At 40.9% G+C, this 20644-nt stretch overlaps 1 protein-coding gene across 1 annotated transcript in view; it reads left to right on the plus strand.

Annotated features, from left to right (window-relative positions):
- The first annotated feature begins 14751 nt into the window (after positions 1-14751).
- The window catches only part of GRAMD1C (GRAM domain containing 1C), an 81806-nt gene continuing 75913 nt past the window's right edge, over positions 14752-20644 (plus strand). The window contains exon 1 of the mRNA XM_027105058.1: positions 14752-14870. Within this exon, the coding sequence (XP_026960859.1) occupies positions 14844-14870 (27 nt within the window). The 5' untranslated portion in view covers positions 14752-14843. The remainder of the gene's footprint in view (positions 14871-20644) is intronic.

A 20644-nucleotide genomic window follows, 5' to 3' on the forward strand; every position in this document is an offset into this window, starting at 1 on the left:
TACGGTAGCCACTAGAGTCAACAGAGCACTTGAAGTGTGGTAGTGTGACTAAGGAACTGAATTTTAATTTTAATTGATTTAAGTTTAGCAAAGTGTGGGTGTGCTTACTGTACTGGAGAGCACAAGTCTAGATCCATTATTTCATACTTGTGATATCCAATTTCATCATTTCTTCTATATTTATTAACTTGGAATTTTCTATATAAAAAGGACTTGCAGGATGGTTTTAAACTAAATTCACATTGAAATTTGTTTGGACCACCTAGGTAGTGTGAATATGGTCTGCAAAGCAGCATAACGGTTGGTCTATAATAACAACATTTCAAGTCTGTGTTCCCCAACTCACCTTCTAATCTCTTACAGGTGAGAGCATGGGATGGGCTTTCTTCAAGTTCATGCCCAGCTTTATGAGAAGGTGGTTTCCACATTGGGACTTTATCTTCTGTCATTCTCTTCACCAGGCCTTGTAAGCTAAGACTTAGTGTTTGGGCAGATTCAAAGCAAAAGCGGCTTCATTACTTCACTCGTGTTTCTGGGTTCCTTAGATACTGGCCTGATAATTCTTACTATCTTGTCATCTCTCTGATAATTTACAGAAGGTTTTCAAAAAATATTTTATAAAGCATTTCTAGTTACTCTTAGTGGAAAGGTTGGTCCAAGTAAGTGGCCCACCCTATTACCAGAACTACAATTAGAACTCTATCATGTGTTCTTTAAACCTCACAACAATTCTAAGAAGGGATTACTATTCCTCTTTTTTCCAGATAAAGAAGCAGATGAGACACATAGAAGAAACTTACACACAATCATACAGCTAGTGAATATTAGAGCCAGAATTTAAATTCACTTCTATTTTGGGAATTCCTTGGCAGTCCAGGGGTTAGGACTTGGTGCTCTCACTGCCAAAGGCCTAGGTTCAATACCTGGTCGGGGATCCCACAAGCTGCAAGGTGCAACAACAACAACAAAAAATCCACTTCTATTTTGCTCAAAGCTTTTTCCCTTATCGACCCAACAATATGCCTTACGCAGAGTGAAGACTTTTGGTAACTTTTCTGAAAAGTAATTTAACCTTTTTATTTTGCTTTTTTAAAGTATTGGATAACAGTGAACCCAGATGCTAAATAAAAAGGTGTTTAAACACTAGAATCCTTATTTTTGTTTGTTTGTTTTTTTCTTTTTGGTGCTGGAACCCGGGATCAAATCCAGTTTTATTTTGAACAATTATATTAATGACAACTACCAAAAATGTTCTGGAGTTCGAATATGCAACTGAAGGAAATGGTGACAGCTTAGGAAAAAAGAGAAAAGAACACAAATAAAAATACTACCTGTAGTTGATCCTGTTGGTGAACTCCCAGAGTCCATTTACCAGGCCAGTTCACTGCCTCCAACTGAGTGTTGACCGCTAAGAGGCACAGAGGCACACTAGTACTGAAACTTGCCCTCAACCAAAAGGAGCTGCCACATGTGGCAATGCCTGGAAGGTTAAGCATTCTGTGCCTGTGCTCTCCCACCACCCCACGCCCGGTGGTCCCAAGCCAATATGAGGGTATCAAAGACCAATCCTCTTGCCTCAAGGTGAATGTCGTCATGTGTGCCTGTGACGACATTCATGCTCTAGAGCTCCCTGTGGGATCAGGATGAACTTTAGCTGCACCCACATGAGTGTCTACTTTGCCTCTCTTTTCCTGCTTCTCTTATAAGTTTCCCCAGAGCAGCACTCCCTCAGCAAGTCACTTGTACGGGAATCTCTTTCTCAGGTTCAATTTCTAGGGAATGGAACCAAACACATCACCTTCCATTTCCTCCCTTTGGACCACTTTCTCTTCCACAGAATTTCTCACTGAGTAGAAATAACTACCAGGATTTTTCCAGCCATGTTGAACATGGTCAGGCATCTTGTTCTGAGAAGTTTTCACTGAAAAAAGTCCTTCAAATTATAATCTTCATTTTGAAAGAATTGAGAATTCAAGTCCACATATTTTTCTTCTATGACCTTCTTCTTTTCTAGGATCTGAATCACATACAGATGCTGTTTCCCAGGGGTTGGACTTACTTTTAAATGTACCGTTGTGTGGTCCAAGGCAAGATATTCACTGATATTAGTATTCTATTCTCTGTCCCCAACAAACTTAGCTACACAAAAAATACTACATATTTTACAATTTGTATATATTTAATATTGAGTTCTAATTACCGTGAGCACAATTTGTATTCTTTTGTAGGCAGAATTAACACTTATCCATGAATTGTTATAATTGAATGTTAAACTGCTAATGATCTTACTAGAGATTTAAAAAAATAATACTCCTGTGGCCTGTTAGATTCAATAAAATAGATAATATAGTTTCTAAATATGTCTAATTTCCAGGAAGAGTGTTATATAAGGGAAAACGTTGTCTCAACATGTTTGATGATCTCTGAATTTAATTACACTATCAATAGTCTATTAGAAAACATTTACTTATATCTTTGTAAAAGCAAAGCATTTCTACTTAAAGTAGCAATGCTAAAATTGTGAGGTTAAGTGATATCATTAAAGCAAAGGAATAGGAAAGGGGTGTGAGATGGCAGGTCAAATTTACGTATGTTTATTTATTTAACACCATAGGTTACAGTGCTACATTAGATAATATAAGGCATCCCATTTCAGAAATTGGCTCAAGGTGGATTTAAATAATTCACGGTTTAATGAAATGAAATCTAGAAACCCAATACCTTTAGCAAATGACGTAGGCGCTCTCTCAGCTTGCTCTTCTTTTTATCCCAACACTAGCTTCTACTTCACATGTACCCTTAGATTTTGCCAGTCTCTAAAGTTGTTCTGTGCAGTGGATCTTATGCTACTCTCCCAGATAACATTATTATCCCTTTCCCTTTCTCAATCCTCTTTTTCTCTTTTGGCTCTTTCCTACTAGGCTAAAAATACATTCAAGCCACTTGCATCTTACAAAACTGATTCAAATCAAAACCAAAATCTTTCTGTCAAACCAACATTCAACAAGCCACATTTAAATAAAAAGGGAATTACTTTTGTTAGTTGTTTATTTTTTATTAACTTAAAAATACTATGAAATGTATTGCGCATATAGAAGAATATATAATATTTACATGGGCAATTTAAAGAATAGCATAAATATGTATGTACCCATTACTCAGATTAAGAAATAGAACATTAAAGGAATATAGAAACCCTGTGTTTCTCCTCAGTTGCATCTATCTTCCTCCCCCACAAAGATACACATCACTCTGAATTTTGTGTTAATCAGTCCCTTGTCTTATTTACAGATTTACCACTCACATGTGTATTCCTAAACAATATTCCTTAGTTAGAAAAAAAGAAAAAGAAGAAAAGCTGAGTAGCAAGCACCAAGCTACCTGTGTAAAGGAAGGGTGACATTGCCAGTATCAGATAACAACTTCTAGGAGAAAATAAACTGAACAGAGCCTATGGGTCATGATTTGGTCATGACACCAGTCGGGTTCCCCGAGCATTTATAAGAACCTCTTCTAGGAAGTCAGGGGGCAAGGGCTTTATGGAGCCCTGAGAGCATAGCGCTCCTCACAGTTTAGGCCCCTGGACCAGATAACAGACATTTAGCAAAAATATGGTCAGAGAGAGTAGACTGCTCTGTGTTTTTTGGGTTTTTTTTTTGAGGTACGCGGACCTCTCACTGTTGTGGCCTCTCCCGTTGCGGAGCACAGGCTCTGGACGCGCAGGCTCAGCGGCCATGGCTCACGGGCCCAGCCGCTCCGCGGCACGTGGGATCTTCCCGGACCGGGGCACAGAACCCGTGTCCCCTGCATCGGCAGGCGGACTCTCAACCACTGCGCCACCAGGGAAGCCCTGTTCTGTGTTTTCTGCTTCTAAACTTCCTCTGGCTACTTCCAGCTCTCAGGAGGAAGTCAAAGCAGAAACTTGTGTAGTGAAGCAGCAGAGCATGGAGGGAGAATAAGAGCTTCACAAACTAAGTACGGGAAAGAATCTGAGCAAGACACCTGGGGGGATTTTATCCTCAACTAAAAGAAGGTAAATGGCAACAGGGATCTTGGAAATCAGCACTCAATTGGTTTGTCTCGAGTTGCAATGCCCCTGTCTAAACAGTTGTCTTCTATATCTTGTCTCCAGCTGTCATTCTGGGGTCTTCCTTCAGCATCTTCTTGGGGGTTCCCTTCATTTCTCTCCTGGTTCCATTTCCTGTTTTTTGTATCCCACTTTTTGTCTTTACTGGTCTCTCAGTGAGCAGTTTCTCCAGTAGCTTCTTTCTCAGATAGGGTGGTAAATTTTTTGAGACACTGTATACCTTAAAAACATATAGTTGCCTAGTAACCTGGAGGTGGTGAGATGATCTAGGGTATGTAACTGCTTCTCAAACAACTTTGACCTTGTTCTCCTTATCTTAGCTGCTATTCTACTTCCTCTTCCCTTTTTATTTATCACCAGTTCCGCACATATTTTGGTGTTGCCAATTCCTATGCTTTTGGGGGATTCTGTGGTATAAATTGGGTTGGTCTCAGTTTTCCCCACTACCAGTTTAGGAGTTGGCTTTCTCAGTTTTATAAGTCAGTTACCACTTGTTCCCCTCTTTCTAGAGTGAATCACAGCTGACCATTGACTCCAATAGAATGCGGTATAGGCGACGCTGTATAACTTCCAAGGCTAGGTCATAAAAAGCATTGCGGCTTTCACCTTGCTCTCCTGGATCAACAGGCTCTGAGGAAGGCCCCGCCAGGCAGCATCTTAGAAAGGCCCATGTGGAGAGAAACTAAGGCCCCAAACCAACAGCCTGCACCAAGTTGCCAGCCACTATGTGAGACACCTTGAAAGTGCTTCCTCTAGCCTTAGTCAGGCCTTTTGATGACTGGAGCCCCACAGGATTACTGAGGGCAACCTCATGAGAGACAGTGAGCCAGAACTTCCAGGCCAAGCTGCTCCCAAATTCCTGATCCACAGAAATCATGAGAGATAATGATTATTGTTATTTTCAAGCCACTAAGGTTTTGGGTGATGTGTCATGCAGCTATACTAAATGGAACACCACTGGGCCCAGAGAAAAAGTGATTGCCTTTCCTTCTGCTGACTAGTACTTCCAGACTCTTCTCCTTCACTCTTCCCTAAAACCCTAGCTCTCACTTTCGTGCCAGAAAAGTATGCCACAGACTACCTCTCTTCACTGCAGTCATCTACAAAGTCACAGTCCACATACTCTTTTTTTTTTTTTTTCTTTTTGCGGTATGCAGGCCTCTCACCGTTGTGGCCTCTCCCGTTGCGGAGCACAGGCTCCGGACGCACAGGCTCAGCGGCCATGGCTCACGGGCCCAGCCGCTCCGCGGCATGTGGGATCTCCCCGGACCGGGGCATGAATCCATGTCCGCTGCATTGGCAGGCGGACTCCCAACGACTGCGCCACCAGGGAAGCCCCACATACTCTTTTTCACTGAAGATTTTTTTCCTTGTTCATGGTCACTTTCCTCTGTGCTACTCTTTTTATACTTGGCTTCTTGGTTTGTTCAGGCTGCTATAACAGAATACCACAGATTGGGTAGCTTATAAACAACAGAAATTTACTTCTTCCAGTTCTGGAGGCTGGAAGTCCAGGATCAAGGTGCCAGTACGGTTGCGTTTTGGTGAGTGGCCTCTTCTTGATTTATGGCCGGCGCCTACTCTCTGTGTCCTTACTTGGTGGAAGGGCAAGGAATCTCCGTGGGGTCTCTTTTATGAGAACACTAACTCCAGTCACCTCATACCTGCCAGAATGGCTATCATCAAAAAGAACACAAATTGTTGGCGAGGATGTGGAGAAAAGGGAACCCGCCTACACTGTTGGTGGGGATATAAATTGATGCAGCCACTGTGGAAAACAGTATGGAGGTTTATCAAAAAACTAAAAATAGAACTACCATATAACCCAGCAATTCCACTCCTGGGTATATATCTGAAAAAAAACAAAAACAGCAATTCGAAAAGTTACATGCACTCCAGTGTTCCTAGCACCATTATTTACAATTGCCAAGATATGGAAGCAACCTAAGTGTCTATCAACAGATGAATGGATAAAGAAGATGTGGTGTATATATACAGTGGAATACTACTCAGCCATAAAAAGAATGAAATTTTGCCATTTGCAGCAACATGGATGGACTTTTTCATCTTCCCAAACTGAAATTCTGTACCTATTAAACAATAGGGGATCCATTCTGCCCTGTCCCCAGTTCCTTGAAACCACTGTTCTACTTTCTGTCTCTGAATCTGACTACTCTAAGTACCTCATAAGTTGAACTAATTTTATACTCTTTATCATGTGTGGCCATGGAAATCTCTGTTAGTTTAATGGTCAGCTAGAGATTTGACAGAGATTTCCTTAAACTCCAGGAGAGAGAGAGAGAGAGATAGAGAGAGAGAGATCCGCAGCAGGAGAGGCCACAGCGGTGAGAGGCCCGTGTACCGCAAAAAACAAAACAAAACAAAACAAAACAAACTCAGCTAGGCAATTTGCAACTGTGCCCTAGCTTTCCCTTTCTGAAGAGGGTGAAAATCAGCCAGAGGTGAGAGCTTAGGGCCTTAGGTCTTTTCTGCGCATGATCCAAGTCTGGACATGTGTGTGACTTTCTGTGTTCCCTGGAATTTGTGGGAGCTTTTCAAAGCCCTTTTTCCCTAGCCTTTCCTCTAAAACTTCTCAGATTGTCTATTGTTTGCCTCAACTGTTTTCCCTTGTCCCAAATGGCAGGCAGTGGCTATTACAGTGTTTACCTTCAAATGTTTTCCATAAATCCCACCCTCTTCCCCTCCTTTAGGTAGAGAGTTCTGAGTTAGGTGAAATAAGGCAAATCCTTTAGCTGGTCCTTCCGGGAGCCACCAAGACAGGTCAAAGCAAACAACCGCAATTCTTTAATAAGTTCTGTGCTACTCCTCTAATAGTGGGAACCAGTCCTAGAAATGTGGGCTATTGTGAAGCAGGGGGTGGTAGCGGAGTAAATTAAAATATCACAAAGCTCTCTTACTGAGACTCAGCTCTTTTTTCTTAGTTAAGCATTCCCCTGATTATTATAAGCTTTTTGTTGGATTCCTGAGATCCGAATAGGTAGGTCCTGACAGTTTCTGCCAGCTTAATTGTTGCTTTTGTGAAGGTACAGACTTTCAGAATTCCCTACTCTGCCATTTTTGTTGATATTACTCCCTCTTACTTTTTTTTTTTAAATTGAAGTATAGTTGATTTACCATATTATATTAGTTTCAGGTGTATGACATAGAGCTCATCCTCTCATTCTTAAAAAAAAAATCAGCATAGAATTCCAATGGGTGGATGTACATAGTTTATTTAGCCAGGCCTTCACTGATGAACATTTATTTTCAATTTTTGCTAATGCAAACAATTCTCCAGTGAATAACTTTGCACATTATTTTGCATGTATGCAATTAAATCTATAGGAAAAAGCCCAGAAGTGGAATTGCTGCAAGAGTATCTGCATTTTGTGATTTTTATTTTTTGTTAAATTTTTAAAAAAAATTTTAGGCCATGCCAGGCGGCATGCAGGATCTTAATTCCCCGACTAAAAATCCCCTGTGATTTTTATAGCTATTGCTAAAGTGCTATATTGCTTTACACTCCCACTATGAGAGTTCCTATATCTCTGACAGTCTTGCCAATAAAATGTGTTATCAAATTTCTGTACCTTTGTCAATCTAACAGGTGAAAATGATATTTCAGGGTGGTTTTAATTTCTTTTATTCTGAGTGAAATTGAGCACCTTTTAATATTTTTTAAAGAGGCACTTGTATTTCATTTCTGTGAACTTTCTGACATATACTCTATCAATTTCTTACCTGATTGGGGTTTTTCCATTTCAGTTTCTAGGAGTTCTTTATTTACTAGTGTGACCTCCCTTTAAATACATGACAATGAATCTCATTTAAGCATTGGTGTTGCCCAGCAATCCTGTTTCCCTCATACGTCAGTCCATTTGTTTTCCTATGGTCCCAAGTAAGTATTTCATAATTTCTCCTTTCTCCTCAAACTTCCAACTTGTCCTCCATATTCACTTTCAGGCTTGGGTGTTATTTCACTGGGAAATATCAATGCCCTTCAGCCAAAGGCCACCAGGAGCACACCTGTAGTGGAACGACACTCGTTGCTATGAGGGTTAAAGCACATCACGGAGAACCTTGAGGACGTCTCAGTAAAAGGGTGTTGGAAAGGATTTACTATGGGATTTGGGTTTGCGTTGGGGGATTTTGTAGGGAGGATTCAAGAGGTGGGGATTTTCCCTGGATTATATGTTGTCAGAAAGCTGCAGCGATTCTATGACTGGGTATCCCCATGCATCTTACCTAGAAGATGGGAGGAACAAAGTGAAGCTAACGCTGTGCCTGGGAAAGAAGCAGGTGTCACTCGTATCAGCCAGCGTGGGGGGGTATTTGGTCATTTTGGTGGTTTGAGCCATGCCCATATTTTTGTGTCTGTTTAGACATGACTACGACCCCGTTTTTGTCTGGTTCTACTGCAGTCACAGAGTGGCTTTGTTTGACATTAGTGTGGTGTGAAATTTCTGTGTTCACAGAACACCGTGGCCTGGCTGTGAGTGCCAGGCCGTCTCCTGGCTGTCAGGGCTGCCTTGACGCAGTCCAAAGAGAACTTCCACAAACTCACCTCAGCACATCTGTTCACTTACCTGCACTTGTGCGCATTTATTCTTCCTTGATCCTAAGGAAGAACAGCCCAGGTTCCTATCCGGGGCCAGCACATCCACTTGCATACTGAATCCTACCCCCTTACCTATGCAAGGTCTTCACTCCAGCAGCTCTCCCTACCCTATCTCTCCTGCATTCGTGATTTTCCCTCTCTGTTGGGTCATTCTCATGAATGTTCAGACATGTTGTTATCATTCCCATCTTAAAAAACAAACAAAATTTAAAAACAAAGCTAAACAACAAGCCCCCTTTTGACTCTAAATGCCCCCTCTAACTACTGCCCTATTTCACTGTCTCATTTAGAGCAAAACCCTTCCAACTAGTTGTTTATACACACTTCCTTCTACTCTTTTCCCTTTCCTCCTGAATCGGCTGTCCACTGAAATTGCTCTTGTCAAGGTCACCAATGACCTCCAGATTGATAAATACAGAGCAGTCTAGAACTATTCTCAGTTCTCATCTTATCTGATCTATTAGCAATATTTATCATTGATTTTTCCATCCTCCTTGAAATACTTTATTTGGCTTCAGGTTGGAGTCCTCTACCTCATGGACCATTCCTTCCCGGAGTTTTTGCTGTTTCCTCTTCAACTCCTCAACTTCTACATCTTGGATTGTTCCAGGAAGACGTCATCAGATGTTTTCACTATCTACATTCACTCACTTGGTGATCTCATCCACTTTCATAGCTTTAAAAACCATTGATATTCTGATAATTCCCAAATCTCTATCTCCAGAAATTCGGGATTATGCATACAACTTCCTATTTCACATATCCATTAGGATGTCTAATTGGCATCACAAACTTAACACGTTTAAAACCAAACTCATAGCTCTCCCCAGATTGTTCTTCTCTTAGGCTTTCTTATCTCAGTTAATAGTTGTTCCATCCTTTCAAGTGTTCAGGCCGGTAGCTTTAGAGTGATCCTGACTTCTTTCTCTCATACTACACAACCAATCCACCAGAAAATCATTTAAATTCTTCCTTCAAAATACTGTCTATGCAGAATCTCACCACTACCACCACTGGCACTCTGGTCCAAGTCATCATCTCTAATCTGAGTTATTGCAGTAGCCTTCTAATTGGTCTCTTTGATTCTGTCATTGTCCCTTTAGCATCTCTTCCTAACATTTGTGGAGTCTGGGACAAGAATATAAACGGATGTGCATATTTGCCTAAATTTGTAAAAATTATAAATCAATAACTTAAATATATTCTACTTTCCTATCTTTGCAAATATATCGCTCCAAAGACCTAAAACACCAGTTAGAATTTAGAGTTCTTGGGCTACCCAGAATTCTATGCCAGGTAGTAAGTGATGTGGAGATAACTATTTCCTGGCCACTAGCCTGCAAACTGCCCTTCTTTTATTCCAGCTCTGGCTCCATTCCCCATTGCAAGGACCCTTGTGTCCATGCATATGGACACTTAGTCTACAAATCCAAGCTCCATTTACACCCATTACAAACAGCCACCCCTTGGTAACTCCACAGGCTTTGGGTGTGCACACCAGTGATGTCATTTATTCTTGGAAGAACAGATTCACAGAAGAGGTCTTTGTGGTTCCTGGAAGTGGACTTGGGGCAGTTTGGGCAAGGAATTCAGAGTTCTGGCTCTTTGGAGTGTGGTCTAAAGGGAGGAATGTGGCCAGAGGAGGCCTAGAGTAGAGCCTCTAAAGTAAGGCTCAAGGCAGGGGCTCTTCTTATCTGGATGTCCGCTCAGGCTCCCCTTTACAGGCTGTAAGGGGAGAGGACAGGAGCACGGAGACCAATCAGGAGACTACAGTAGACAGACTGGTCCTTTTACAGAGCAAGTCAGATGGCACCACTCTTATGCTCACAGCTCTCCACTGGCTTCCATCTCATGCAAAGGAAAAACCAAAGTCTTTACGATACTTAAAAGCTTCTGCGAGATCTGACCTCTCCTCATCCACCTTGCCTGCTTGGTCTCATTTACTTTACTCTCCCCCTTGCTTACTTGCTTCTGTCCACACTGGTCTCCCTTGTTGCTCCTCAAACAGGCCAGGCACCCTTCCACCCCAGAGATGTTTGAGCTCACTCATCCCTCTGTCTAAAGCCCCCTTATCCCAGATATCCCTGTGGCATATTCCCTTCTTCCCTCGTGCCTTTATTCAAATATTACCTTCTCAGTGAAACTACGACCTGTTTATTCAAAATCTTTCTGTTTCTTCCCTGGTTTGTGGTCTCCAAGGCCATTATCACCATCTGGCATAGGTGTAATTTTACCTATGATCTATCTCCCAACTTTAGAATATAAGCTCCATGAAGACTGTGATTTTTATCTATTTTATTTATGAGCTCCCAGCTCTCGGAACGGTGCCTGGTCCATACTAGGGGCTCAGTGTATATCTATTGAATTAATGATTACAAACCATTTTAAATCTTTTTTATTTCAACATAGGCTGCTTAGAGACCAAAATAAAATGTGTTACAATTTATTAATATAATACCAATTTTTTGTCTGATTAAAGAGAAATAAATTAGCCCTATAATAATCTCAGTCTCACATTTATATGAATTTTATATGATTGTCTATCTCCATTTCCATATTTTAAATTTAGGAAATTTAAGTTATTATTTCTGCCAAAACCAAAACATAGTGCCTTCCAGATAGTAGGCTCTTCAGAAATCTGTCTAAAACATATAATGCCTTCATAAGTTTCCACTGAGTAAATATACTGTAATTTAGTTACTATCATTCCCATTTTTTGGATGTTTACTTTTCTAATATTTCACAAGTATAAGAAATCCTGCAGAGAACATCTTGATGAATAAAGGATTATTTCTTTAGTGTAGATTCCCAGAAAAGGACTTATAAAGTACCAATTTATACTATCACACAATTGAATTATAAAAATGGTTTGTCATTTTAAATGTGCATTTCTTTGATTACTATATACTAAAAAGAGCAAACCTTAATTGAAAATTTGCTCTGTGCTAGAGGCTGTGCTATTTTATATAGATTATCAAATTTGAGTCCATTATTACTTCATGCTTATTAGGGACTAAATATTTGTATCCCCTCTAAATTAATATGTTGAACCCTAGCCTGTCAGTTTGGTTGTATTTGGAGTCAGGAAGTGTTGTAATTAAGGTTAAATGAGGTCATAAGGTTGGGGTCCTGATCCAACAGGATTAGTGCCCTAGTAAGAAGAGACACCAGAGAGCACACCATGTGAGGACATGGCAAGAAGCTGGCATTTGCAAGCCAGGAAGAGAGTCTTTAGTAGAAACCAAACTAGGTGGAACCTTGGTCTTGGACTTCTAGCCTCCAGAACTGTGAAAAAATACATTTCTGTTGTTTAAAGACACCCAGTCTGAGGTATTTTGTTATGGTAGCTGACTAATACCATACTGTTGCTATCTCTATGTATCAAATGAGGACACAGGTAACAAGGGATTAGATGAGCTGCCAATATATGGTGGAGCCAAAATTTGAACCCAGACAATTTTTACTTCACGGCCAGCCATTTGTTCTGCCTAGCCAATGGGATCGTCTAATCATATCTTTTTTTCATTTTATCTATGAAGGGTCTTATTTTTTAAAATTACTTTTATTGAATATTGAGTAGATAGAATAATTATATGATAAGAATATATATATTATATATCTATATATGTAAGGTATCCAGAATGACTATACAACAACTTTATACCCCTGTCCAGTTTGAAGTTCCCTATGCACCTCCCTGAATCTAACGCCTTTCTTTCCCTCTCAAAGGGAAATTGTGCTTATTGGGTTTTTTTTCTTCTCTAGAGTTTTATTATATTTGTGTCCTTTAACTGTATTTGGAGTGTACTGTTTGGTTTTACATGTTTTGAAATGTTATAAACTGAATCTTACTGTATTTTTCTGACTCACCTCTTTAACTCAACATTATGTTCTTGAGATTTATCCATGTTATTGTGTCTTAATGCTTAATAAATTCTCTATGCATTTAAAGATACCAAGTCTTTGAAAAATGTGTTTTTTTTTAACCTTTGGAATTTTATATTTTAATGGACATTATTAATTTTTCTCTTATGATATATTCTATTGTTTACAACATAATTTTTACCCTTGCAGAAATTTGATATTCACTGCTATTCTCCTCTTCTTTTTCTTAAAAATTAGATTTTTAAAACCAATGCCATTCACTTTAAATTGGGTCTAAAACCTGAATAGTGATTTGCTCAGCCCAACCACAGGATCTTCCTTTGTCAGATGATTTTCATTTTTTTCAGCCTTTACAAATAGTTTAAACTGGGCTTCCCTGGTGGGGCAGTGGTTGAGAGTCCGCCTGCCGATGCAGGGGACGCGGGTTCATGCCCCGGTCCGGGAAGATCCCACATGCCGCGGAGCGGCTGGGCCCGTGAGCCATGGCCGCTGAGCCTGCGCGTCCGGAGCCTGTGCTCCGCAACGGGAGAGGCCACAGCAGTGAGAGGCCCGCGTACCGCAAAAAAAAAAAAATACTGGCATTATTAAACTCTTTCAATCCAAAGAAGTGTGTGGCTTCTGGTTCAAAGAATAGACAGTCATTTTTTCTTCAGCCTATTCTTGTACACAACATTGAAGGAAAACACAGTTTATGCAAAGTTTTGCAGGACTAGGACAAGAACCTATCCTTTCTTGATTATCTTATTAGGTAATTTGTCCTTTAGCATGTATTATATATTTTAAAAATACACTCAATATCTGACTTTCTGTGGAACTGGATTTGACTCTTTCTTCCTCCTCAACTTTACATGATTATTTTCAAACATACAGAAATAGAAAGAATCACTGAACACTGGTAAACCTGCCACAAAGATGCAATAATTGTTAACATTTTGCTATTTTGCTCTCTATGTATTGTATTAGTCCACTCAGACTGCCAAAACAAAAACACCACAGACTGTGTGGCTTAAACAACAAAGATTTATTTCTCAGGGTTGTGGAGTGTGGGGAGCCCAAGCTCAAGATAACAGCAGATTTGGTGTCTGGTGGGAGCTGGCGTCCTGTTCACAGAAGGCAGTCTTCTTCACTGCGTCCTCACACGGTGGAAGCAGACTACGCATCAATCTATGAATTTGGGAGGACACATCCATTCTCTGGCATCTATCTTTGTTGAAGCATTTGAAATCAAGTTGCAGACATCATGACACTTCACTCCTAAATACTCGAGCACGAATTTTCTAATAATAAAGACATTCTCCAACATAACCAAAAGTATTAATTAACCATAAACGAATATCAATAAATTTATCTGTCATTCATTATTTTGTAACACTAGCTCTAATAAACGTTTCATATTCAATATTCCTAAATTGTTCTAGAAATGTCTTTTATAGCTTTTTTGGAACTAGCATCTGCAACAACATTCAATAGCTTTTTATCAATAACTTCAATTGCTTAATTTAAAATTTTTTTTTATTTTTTACATCTTTATTGGAGTATAATTGCTTTACAATGGTGTGTTAGTTTCTGCTTTATAACAAAGTGAATCAGTTATACATATACATATGTTCCCATATCTCTTCCCTCTTGCATCTCCCTCCCTCCCACCCTCCCTATCCCACCCCTCCAGGCGGTCACAAAGCACAGAGCTGATCTCCCTGTGCTATGTGGTTGCTTCCCACTAGCTATCTGCCTTACGTTTGGTAGTGATATATGTCCATGCCTCTCTCTCTCTTTGTCACAGCTTACCCTTCCCCCTCCCCATATCCTCAAGTCCATTGCTTATTTGAAGGAACAGCCCTTGCCGTGCAATTCACTTTTTCTGCACATTGGAGCAGGGTACGTATAAATGAGAAGCAGAGTGGAGGCTTTTTGCCTAGAAGCCACTTCACGGTAGGCACATGAGTTTGAGGTTGGGAGGTAGGTAAGGACAGGGACTCATCCTGATTCCTAGCAAAGATAGGCCTGACGGCTAACAAATTAACATTACATACTGGGGTGGGGGTGTGTGTGGAGGGGGCGAGTCGTGAATGGCCGCCAGAGGGCGCAAGACGCGCCGACGGGACCCGAGGTGGCCCTCGGAGGGCGGGCGGGAGGGACGCGCAGGGCCGAGAGCCCGGAGCGCTCGCCGCGGGGCCGCGGGGAGCGCGCCTGCAGCCCCCTCCCCGCGGCGGGGCGCGCGTGCGCGGTACCTCGGCGGCGGAGGGATCCGCGATGGAAGGCGCTCTGATGGTCCGCCAGGTAAGCGGCAGCGCGCTGGGATGAGTTCCCAAGCGGGGGATGTACCCGGCAGTTTTCTTCACGAAGGTAGTTTGAACCCTCTCAGATTATGAAAATTATTTCGTCTTTTTCCTTTCTTGGTGCTCTTTAGAGTAATTTGGCAAGTTGTTACCGAGGAAACGGTGTCCTGTGCTTCCTGGGAGCCTTTCCGTCTGCGTGGTGGTGGGAAGATCTGCTTGTTTGTGGGCGTGGAACGCTGGCATTTGGTCCCGAGAAGTCCTAGTCCGGACGCCCCAGCCGAAGGCCCCACTGTCGTGATTCCGACCTGGGATCACGTCGATCCAGTCTCACGCCATTCCCTTAACTTTCAGCTCTTGATGAAAGGGCTGAGAACTATAGATAGTTTAAATCATTGTGCAGCCAACTACGTTTTTGGTTTCAGCTACTTTTATTTGTTTACTACCTTATTTGATTAATGGAAGAACTTACTGATTAATCTCTAGGGTGAAAGCCCAGTTTTGTTGCAGGAGTACCTGCATTTCTGAACACTGTCCTCATTGCTTTCACCTTGGTTGTGTGTGTGTGTTTTACTTTTAGAGTTGCAGTCAGTGCAGTCCCTTTTAATCGAGAGCATTTTATAGTTTATAAAACGGCAGAGGCACTCAAATAATTGTTGGATGAATAAATAAATGAATTTGCTATGTCAGTTGATTCTCAAAACATTACTACGAAATAGGCCAGGTAGATATTTATGGACCGAAGCAGTCACTCATTCAGCTATGTCCCTGGCACTGCGTGTTTGGGGTAAATGGGGAGCAACACAGACGTGATCCCTGCCCTCAATGAGCTTATTGTCTAGACTAGAGAGCACTGTTACCCAGACTGTGGAGTGGAGAAAACAGATTTAGAGAGGTTGAGCGACTGCAAGTGACCGCGTCGCTAATACCTTAGAGAGCTAGGATGGTGCTGTGGCCACTCTGTAAAGCCAGAATGGACTCCTACCCAACATTTGATTTGGAGAGAGAAACTGACGGTGCCACACACACACCGTGAAGAGGTTTATTACTTTTATTTAAAGGCTTATTACTTATATATGTACATAGTGAAGAGGGAAGAGCAGGGCAGTCTTCTCAAGAAGATCCAAAATGATTTGAAAGGGCAAGGGAAGGAGGCTGGCTCTGGGCTTTTATTGTGGTTAGGGGCTGGGGTCAGGGGTTCCTGTGTGCCTACAGGGTCTTGCCTGGTTTGACTCTCCCACCCACACCAAAGGAAAGAGCACCCAGGCTTTTTTTTTTTTTTTTTTTTTTTTACCAACTTGCCCATTTGAGGGACAGAGAGGAAGAAGGAGGGGGTGAGGCCTAAAAGCTGTCAGCAGGCAAACTTAAAAAAATTGAATGAGACTGATTACAATTCACCGTTGGTGTCTGACTGATGACTGAAATGTACCATTTTTCATTGAGTTTAATTTTGAACTTGTTTAAGCCATCATGGCTATGGTATGAGGGCTGCAGCCTGAAGTCAGTAAGGAAAATGTAAGTTCCATGGAATGCCTTGTTCAAGAGCCCAATGATGTGTATTTTGAGAAATAAAATGAGTACCTTGGTCGCTATTAGTAATGTCTGGAACTCTTAATGGGGATAAGGAGTGTCTTGGTGAGGCCTTTTATTGTGGCTTTAGTGTATGTATAGACACGTGGACCATGATTTATATTTTGAGTATCTGAAAGCAAGAGAGTTCCAGAGTTCTTTACTCCAAATGGTACAACTCCTAGGCAATGGCCCAAGAGTCTGTGAAAATGTGCAGATGGAGCCGATTCTTGGCCAGAGCATTCAGTGTTGAGAAAACTGTGGGAAGTTCAGCCAGTTGTGCTGACCTCTGGGTCCTTTCCTTCATCAGGGACATCCTGGTTAAGGGATGAAAAGCAGTAGGTCTCCAGTGAGCTCCAGCATGTGTAGGGGTCATGATGCTGTCCACTGAACAGCAAGTTTGTCCATCAGACTTAAGATAGGAGTTAGAAGTGTTGAACTCCTATTGCTTTCACTCAGTTGAATCCAAACTGGTCTCCAGGTATTCAAGGGGTTCGGGAGAGGGGTGACCTCTTCTAGCACCATGACATCTGAATGAGAACAGGGGAGGGCCATGCCTGCCTGTAGGTGGGATATGCCAGAGGGCCCAGATTTGTTTCTATCCTGCAGCAAGGAGACCTTGGTGGCTATGCTGAGCTTGCAAGGTGTTGCTTCCAGGACCCAAGGCATAATGGGCAACTGGGTATGGAGGGTCACAGGCTCAGGGCTTGTGAGAGCCTCTACTTCTAGGAGGGTCCAGTGTGCTGGCAGTCATTGCTGTTTAAATGGCATATTGTGTGGAGGTGAGGAGAGAGTTTCTTGCATCAGAAGCCAGTGGACAACTTATGGACACTGTGGGTGGTCCAGAGACTCCAGGAGTCATGAAAAGAGGCTGTGTTTGTGTGTGGGGTTTTTCGTGTGAGGGGGGATGGGGGAGGAAGTAGCACTGTTGGGAGTGTCTGTTATATTATAATTTTGACAAATTTTAGAATCTTTTTTGGGAATCCACCTATTAAGGGTGGATTGACCTGCAAGTAACAGCATAAACAGGCTTAAGTAAAATTTGTAAATGAGTAATATATAACCTCCAGTATCCAAAAGGACCTAAAAGATGTTGGACTTTGTTTTTTCTAATTTATTTTATTCAAGTATAGCTGAGTTAAAAAGTTGTGTTGATTTCTGCTGTACAGCAAAGTGATATATACATTCTTTTTCATATTCTTTTCCATTATGGTTTATCACAGGATATTGAATATATATTGTTCCTTGTTGGACTTGTTTTAATGTTGCCCCTTGACATTGTAAGGGGTGGAGTGGCCCTTGGTTTACCAAATAGTTTTCACGAATGTAAACAAGGTAGCAGGCCTTACAGTATGTGTGGGGCAGTGACCCATCCTCTTTTCATGAGTATTTGTACGTCCTGAATGGGTGTGTCAAAAGAATGTCCTCAGAGGAGGATGTAATCAATGTAACATCATACCTGTGCTCCTGGAGAGAATTGGATACAGTTACCCATAAAGGTTGTATGTGGTGGCAAGGCTTTTGAGATGCCATATGGGTAGCCAGGTAAAGGTATATCATGTCCCTCTGGAGGGGAAGGCAAACTGTGACTGAGAGGTCACTGAACAGAACGTGTTTGTCAAAATTATCCAAATATTTACCAGTTGCTGATTGGATGGTGTCAGTAATTTTAGTAGTATTGGGTAGAGGGGCCTTCACGGGTAGGACCATAGCATCAGGGATACAGTAATCAACTGTGAGGCACTATTCATTTTTCCATCTTTACCAGGCCACATTGGGCTGTTAAATGGAGAAGCAATAGGGATAATCACTCTTTCACTAATTAGGTCTTATATGATAAATCTCAATCTTTGAAGGCCCTGTTTTATTTTACATTGAGCTATGCTAGCTATTTTAACTAGGGGTTGAGGGGTGGTCCATAGGGTCCGACTTGTATAAAAGCGTTTTGTAAGCCCCAAAGACTTGATATAAATTTATTACTCATTGGGTCAGAGCATCCTTTGCCACTACAGGATATTTTAGGGCAATGTGTTCTATGACCAGGGAGAATTTAGGCAAGATAGTAGTTCTGGTAGTTAAGGTGAGACATACCTATTTGTTGTCTATTTTATGTTGAGTAATTCCTCTAAGATTATAGAGGGTAGCTTGTTTAAATTTAGTTCTTTAGTTCTTTAGGTATAACTGTAGTTTGAGCCCAGTATTGATTAGAGCCATGAAGATTTGCCATTCAATGCATTTCAGCAAATGTTGAAGTTCATTCAAAACCTATGCTATAAATCCCACCCCTGTGCATATATCCGGAGAAAAGATACATGTACCCCAATGTTCATAGCAGCACTATTTACAATAGCCAAGACATGAAAGCAATCTAAGTGTCTATTCACAGATGAATGGGTAAAGGAGATGTGGCACATATATACAATGGAATATTACTCAGCCATAAAAAAGAATGAAATAATGCCATTTGCAGTAACATGGATGGATCTAGAAATTATCATATTAAGTGAAGTAAGTCAAGGACAAAAATCATATGATGTCACTTATATGTAGAATCTTAAAAAAAATGATATAAATGAACTTATTTACGAAACAGAAAGAGACTCACAGACATAGAAAACAACCTTATGGTTACCAGAGGGGATGGTGTGGGCGGAGAGGTAAATTAGGAGGTTGGGATTAACATATGCACACTACTATATATAAAACAGATAAACAACAAGGACCTACTGATGTTGAATATCTTGTAATAACCTATAATGGAAAAGAATCTGAAAAAGAATATATATTTAGAACTGAATCACTTTGCTGTACACCTGAAACTGACACAACATTGTAAATTAACTATACTTCAATAAAAAGAATGGTTATATATTTTTTAAAAACCCTATGCTGTAGAGGTATGAAAGCCAATCTTTACCGTTTGTTGTATAAATTATTTTAATACGTTTTGGATTTCCAACTGTGTCAAATTGTGGACCTCTGTTTCAATTTTTTTGTTGTTTTGTTTTTGGTTGGTTTCTTCTCCCTGTATCCAGCCCTGTTTGTTTCTTTTTTTCTCTCTCTCTTTGGTGGTTAGTGAATGTACTTCCTGTCGAGGGGGTCCTCTGTATCCTTTCATATTTGTAAATTTCTTCCTCCAGAGAACCTCAAATCAGTATCACCAGGGTTAGGGGCTTCCCCCATGGCCGTGGTTACTTCGTAGAGTTTAGGAAACTCAAGCTGAAGTTGTGTTTGAATTACCCCTTTACTGTGCCGCATGGGTGCTGTGGGAGCTTTTCCCTGTAACCCTGAGGATCAGCATTTTTGTTAAAAGAGGCATAGGTGGTGACTGCAGTAGCGACAGCAGTGTTTAAGAGTCCTGGTGAGCTTTGTGGTCTTATGATGGATGCCGCTCCGTCCCCGCCCCTTTTTTGTAAACTCCATAGTGACTGCTTTTTCGTGAGAGACCACCCCACGGGCCAATATCTTGCATAGGGTATAACCTTTCCCCTAAGCACTCTATAGGTTGAGGCCAGTGCCTGGTTGAGACATCTGATTCATTTATTTTATTTCTTCATGTTTGTATAAATCAGAGTTAATTTACCAGTTTCCCTACCAATGGACAGTAAGGTTGTTTCCACTTTCTTAGTATTACAAACATTGTTAACTTCATGTACATTAAATTGCTGGGTCGTAGTACATGTATACCCATCTTAGACCCTACTAGGCATTGCAAATTATTCTCCAAAGAGAGAATGGTTAACTCCCGTTACTTTTTTTTTTTTTTCTGTTTAATTGTTCCTCTAGCTGACTATGAACTCCTGGTTCACTCTAGTGCCAACTAAACTACCTAATAAATAGTAGTAGTTGGAAAATATATGTTGCATGTATAAACATATGAACTATAGAAGCAAAAACATTAATTACTCTTTTCTAAAAGCTTAAATATTGTCCTTTTTATATTAATTTGAGTATTTTGAACATTAACTGTTTTCTTTTTAAAATGGGGCATTTCTCAGTAAGTAGTTTAATTGTTTGATACTTGTTTCCAGGTAATAAATGAAAGGGATTCAAGCTTTGCTGCTGAGTTACAGGAAGAGTTAGAGGAAAATCTTAGTCCAGTTGTGGATGAGAATAATATAGTGTCAGCTACAAAACAGGGGCCAAATTTACATAACTGGAGTGGTGACTGGACCACTATAGTGGTGACTGACTATATTTTCTTTCTTA

This window comes from Aethalodelphis obliquidens, unplaced genomic scaffold, assembly GCF_003676395.1.
Source record: "Aethalodelphis obliquidens isolate GAN/ISIS:26980383/991018 unplaced genomic scaffold, ASM367639v1 scaffold1, whole genome shotgun sequence".
NCBI classification, from domain to species: domain Eukaryota; kingdom Metazoa; phylum Chordata; class Mammalia; order Artiodactyla; family Delphinidae; genus Aethalodelphis; species Aethalodelphis obliquidens.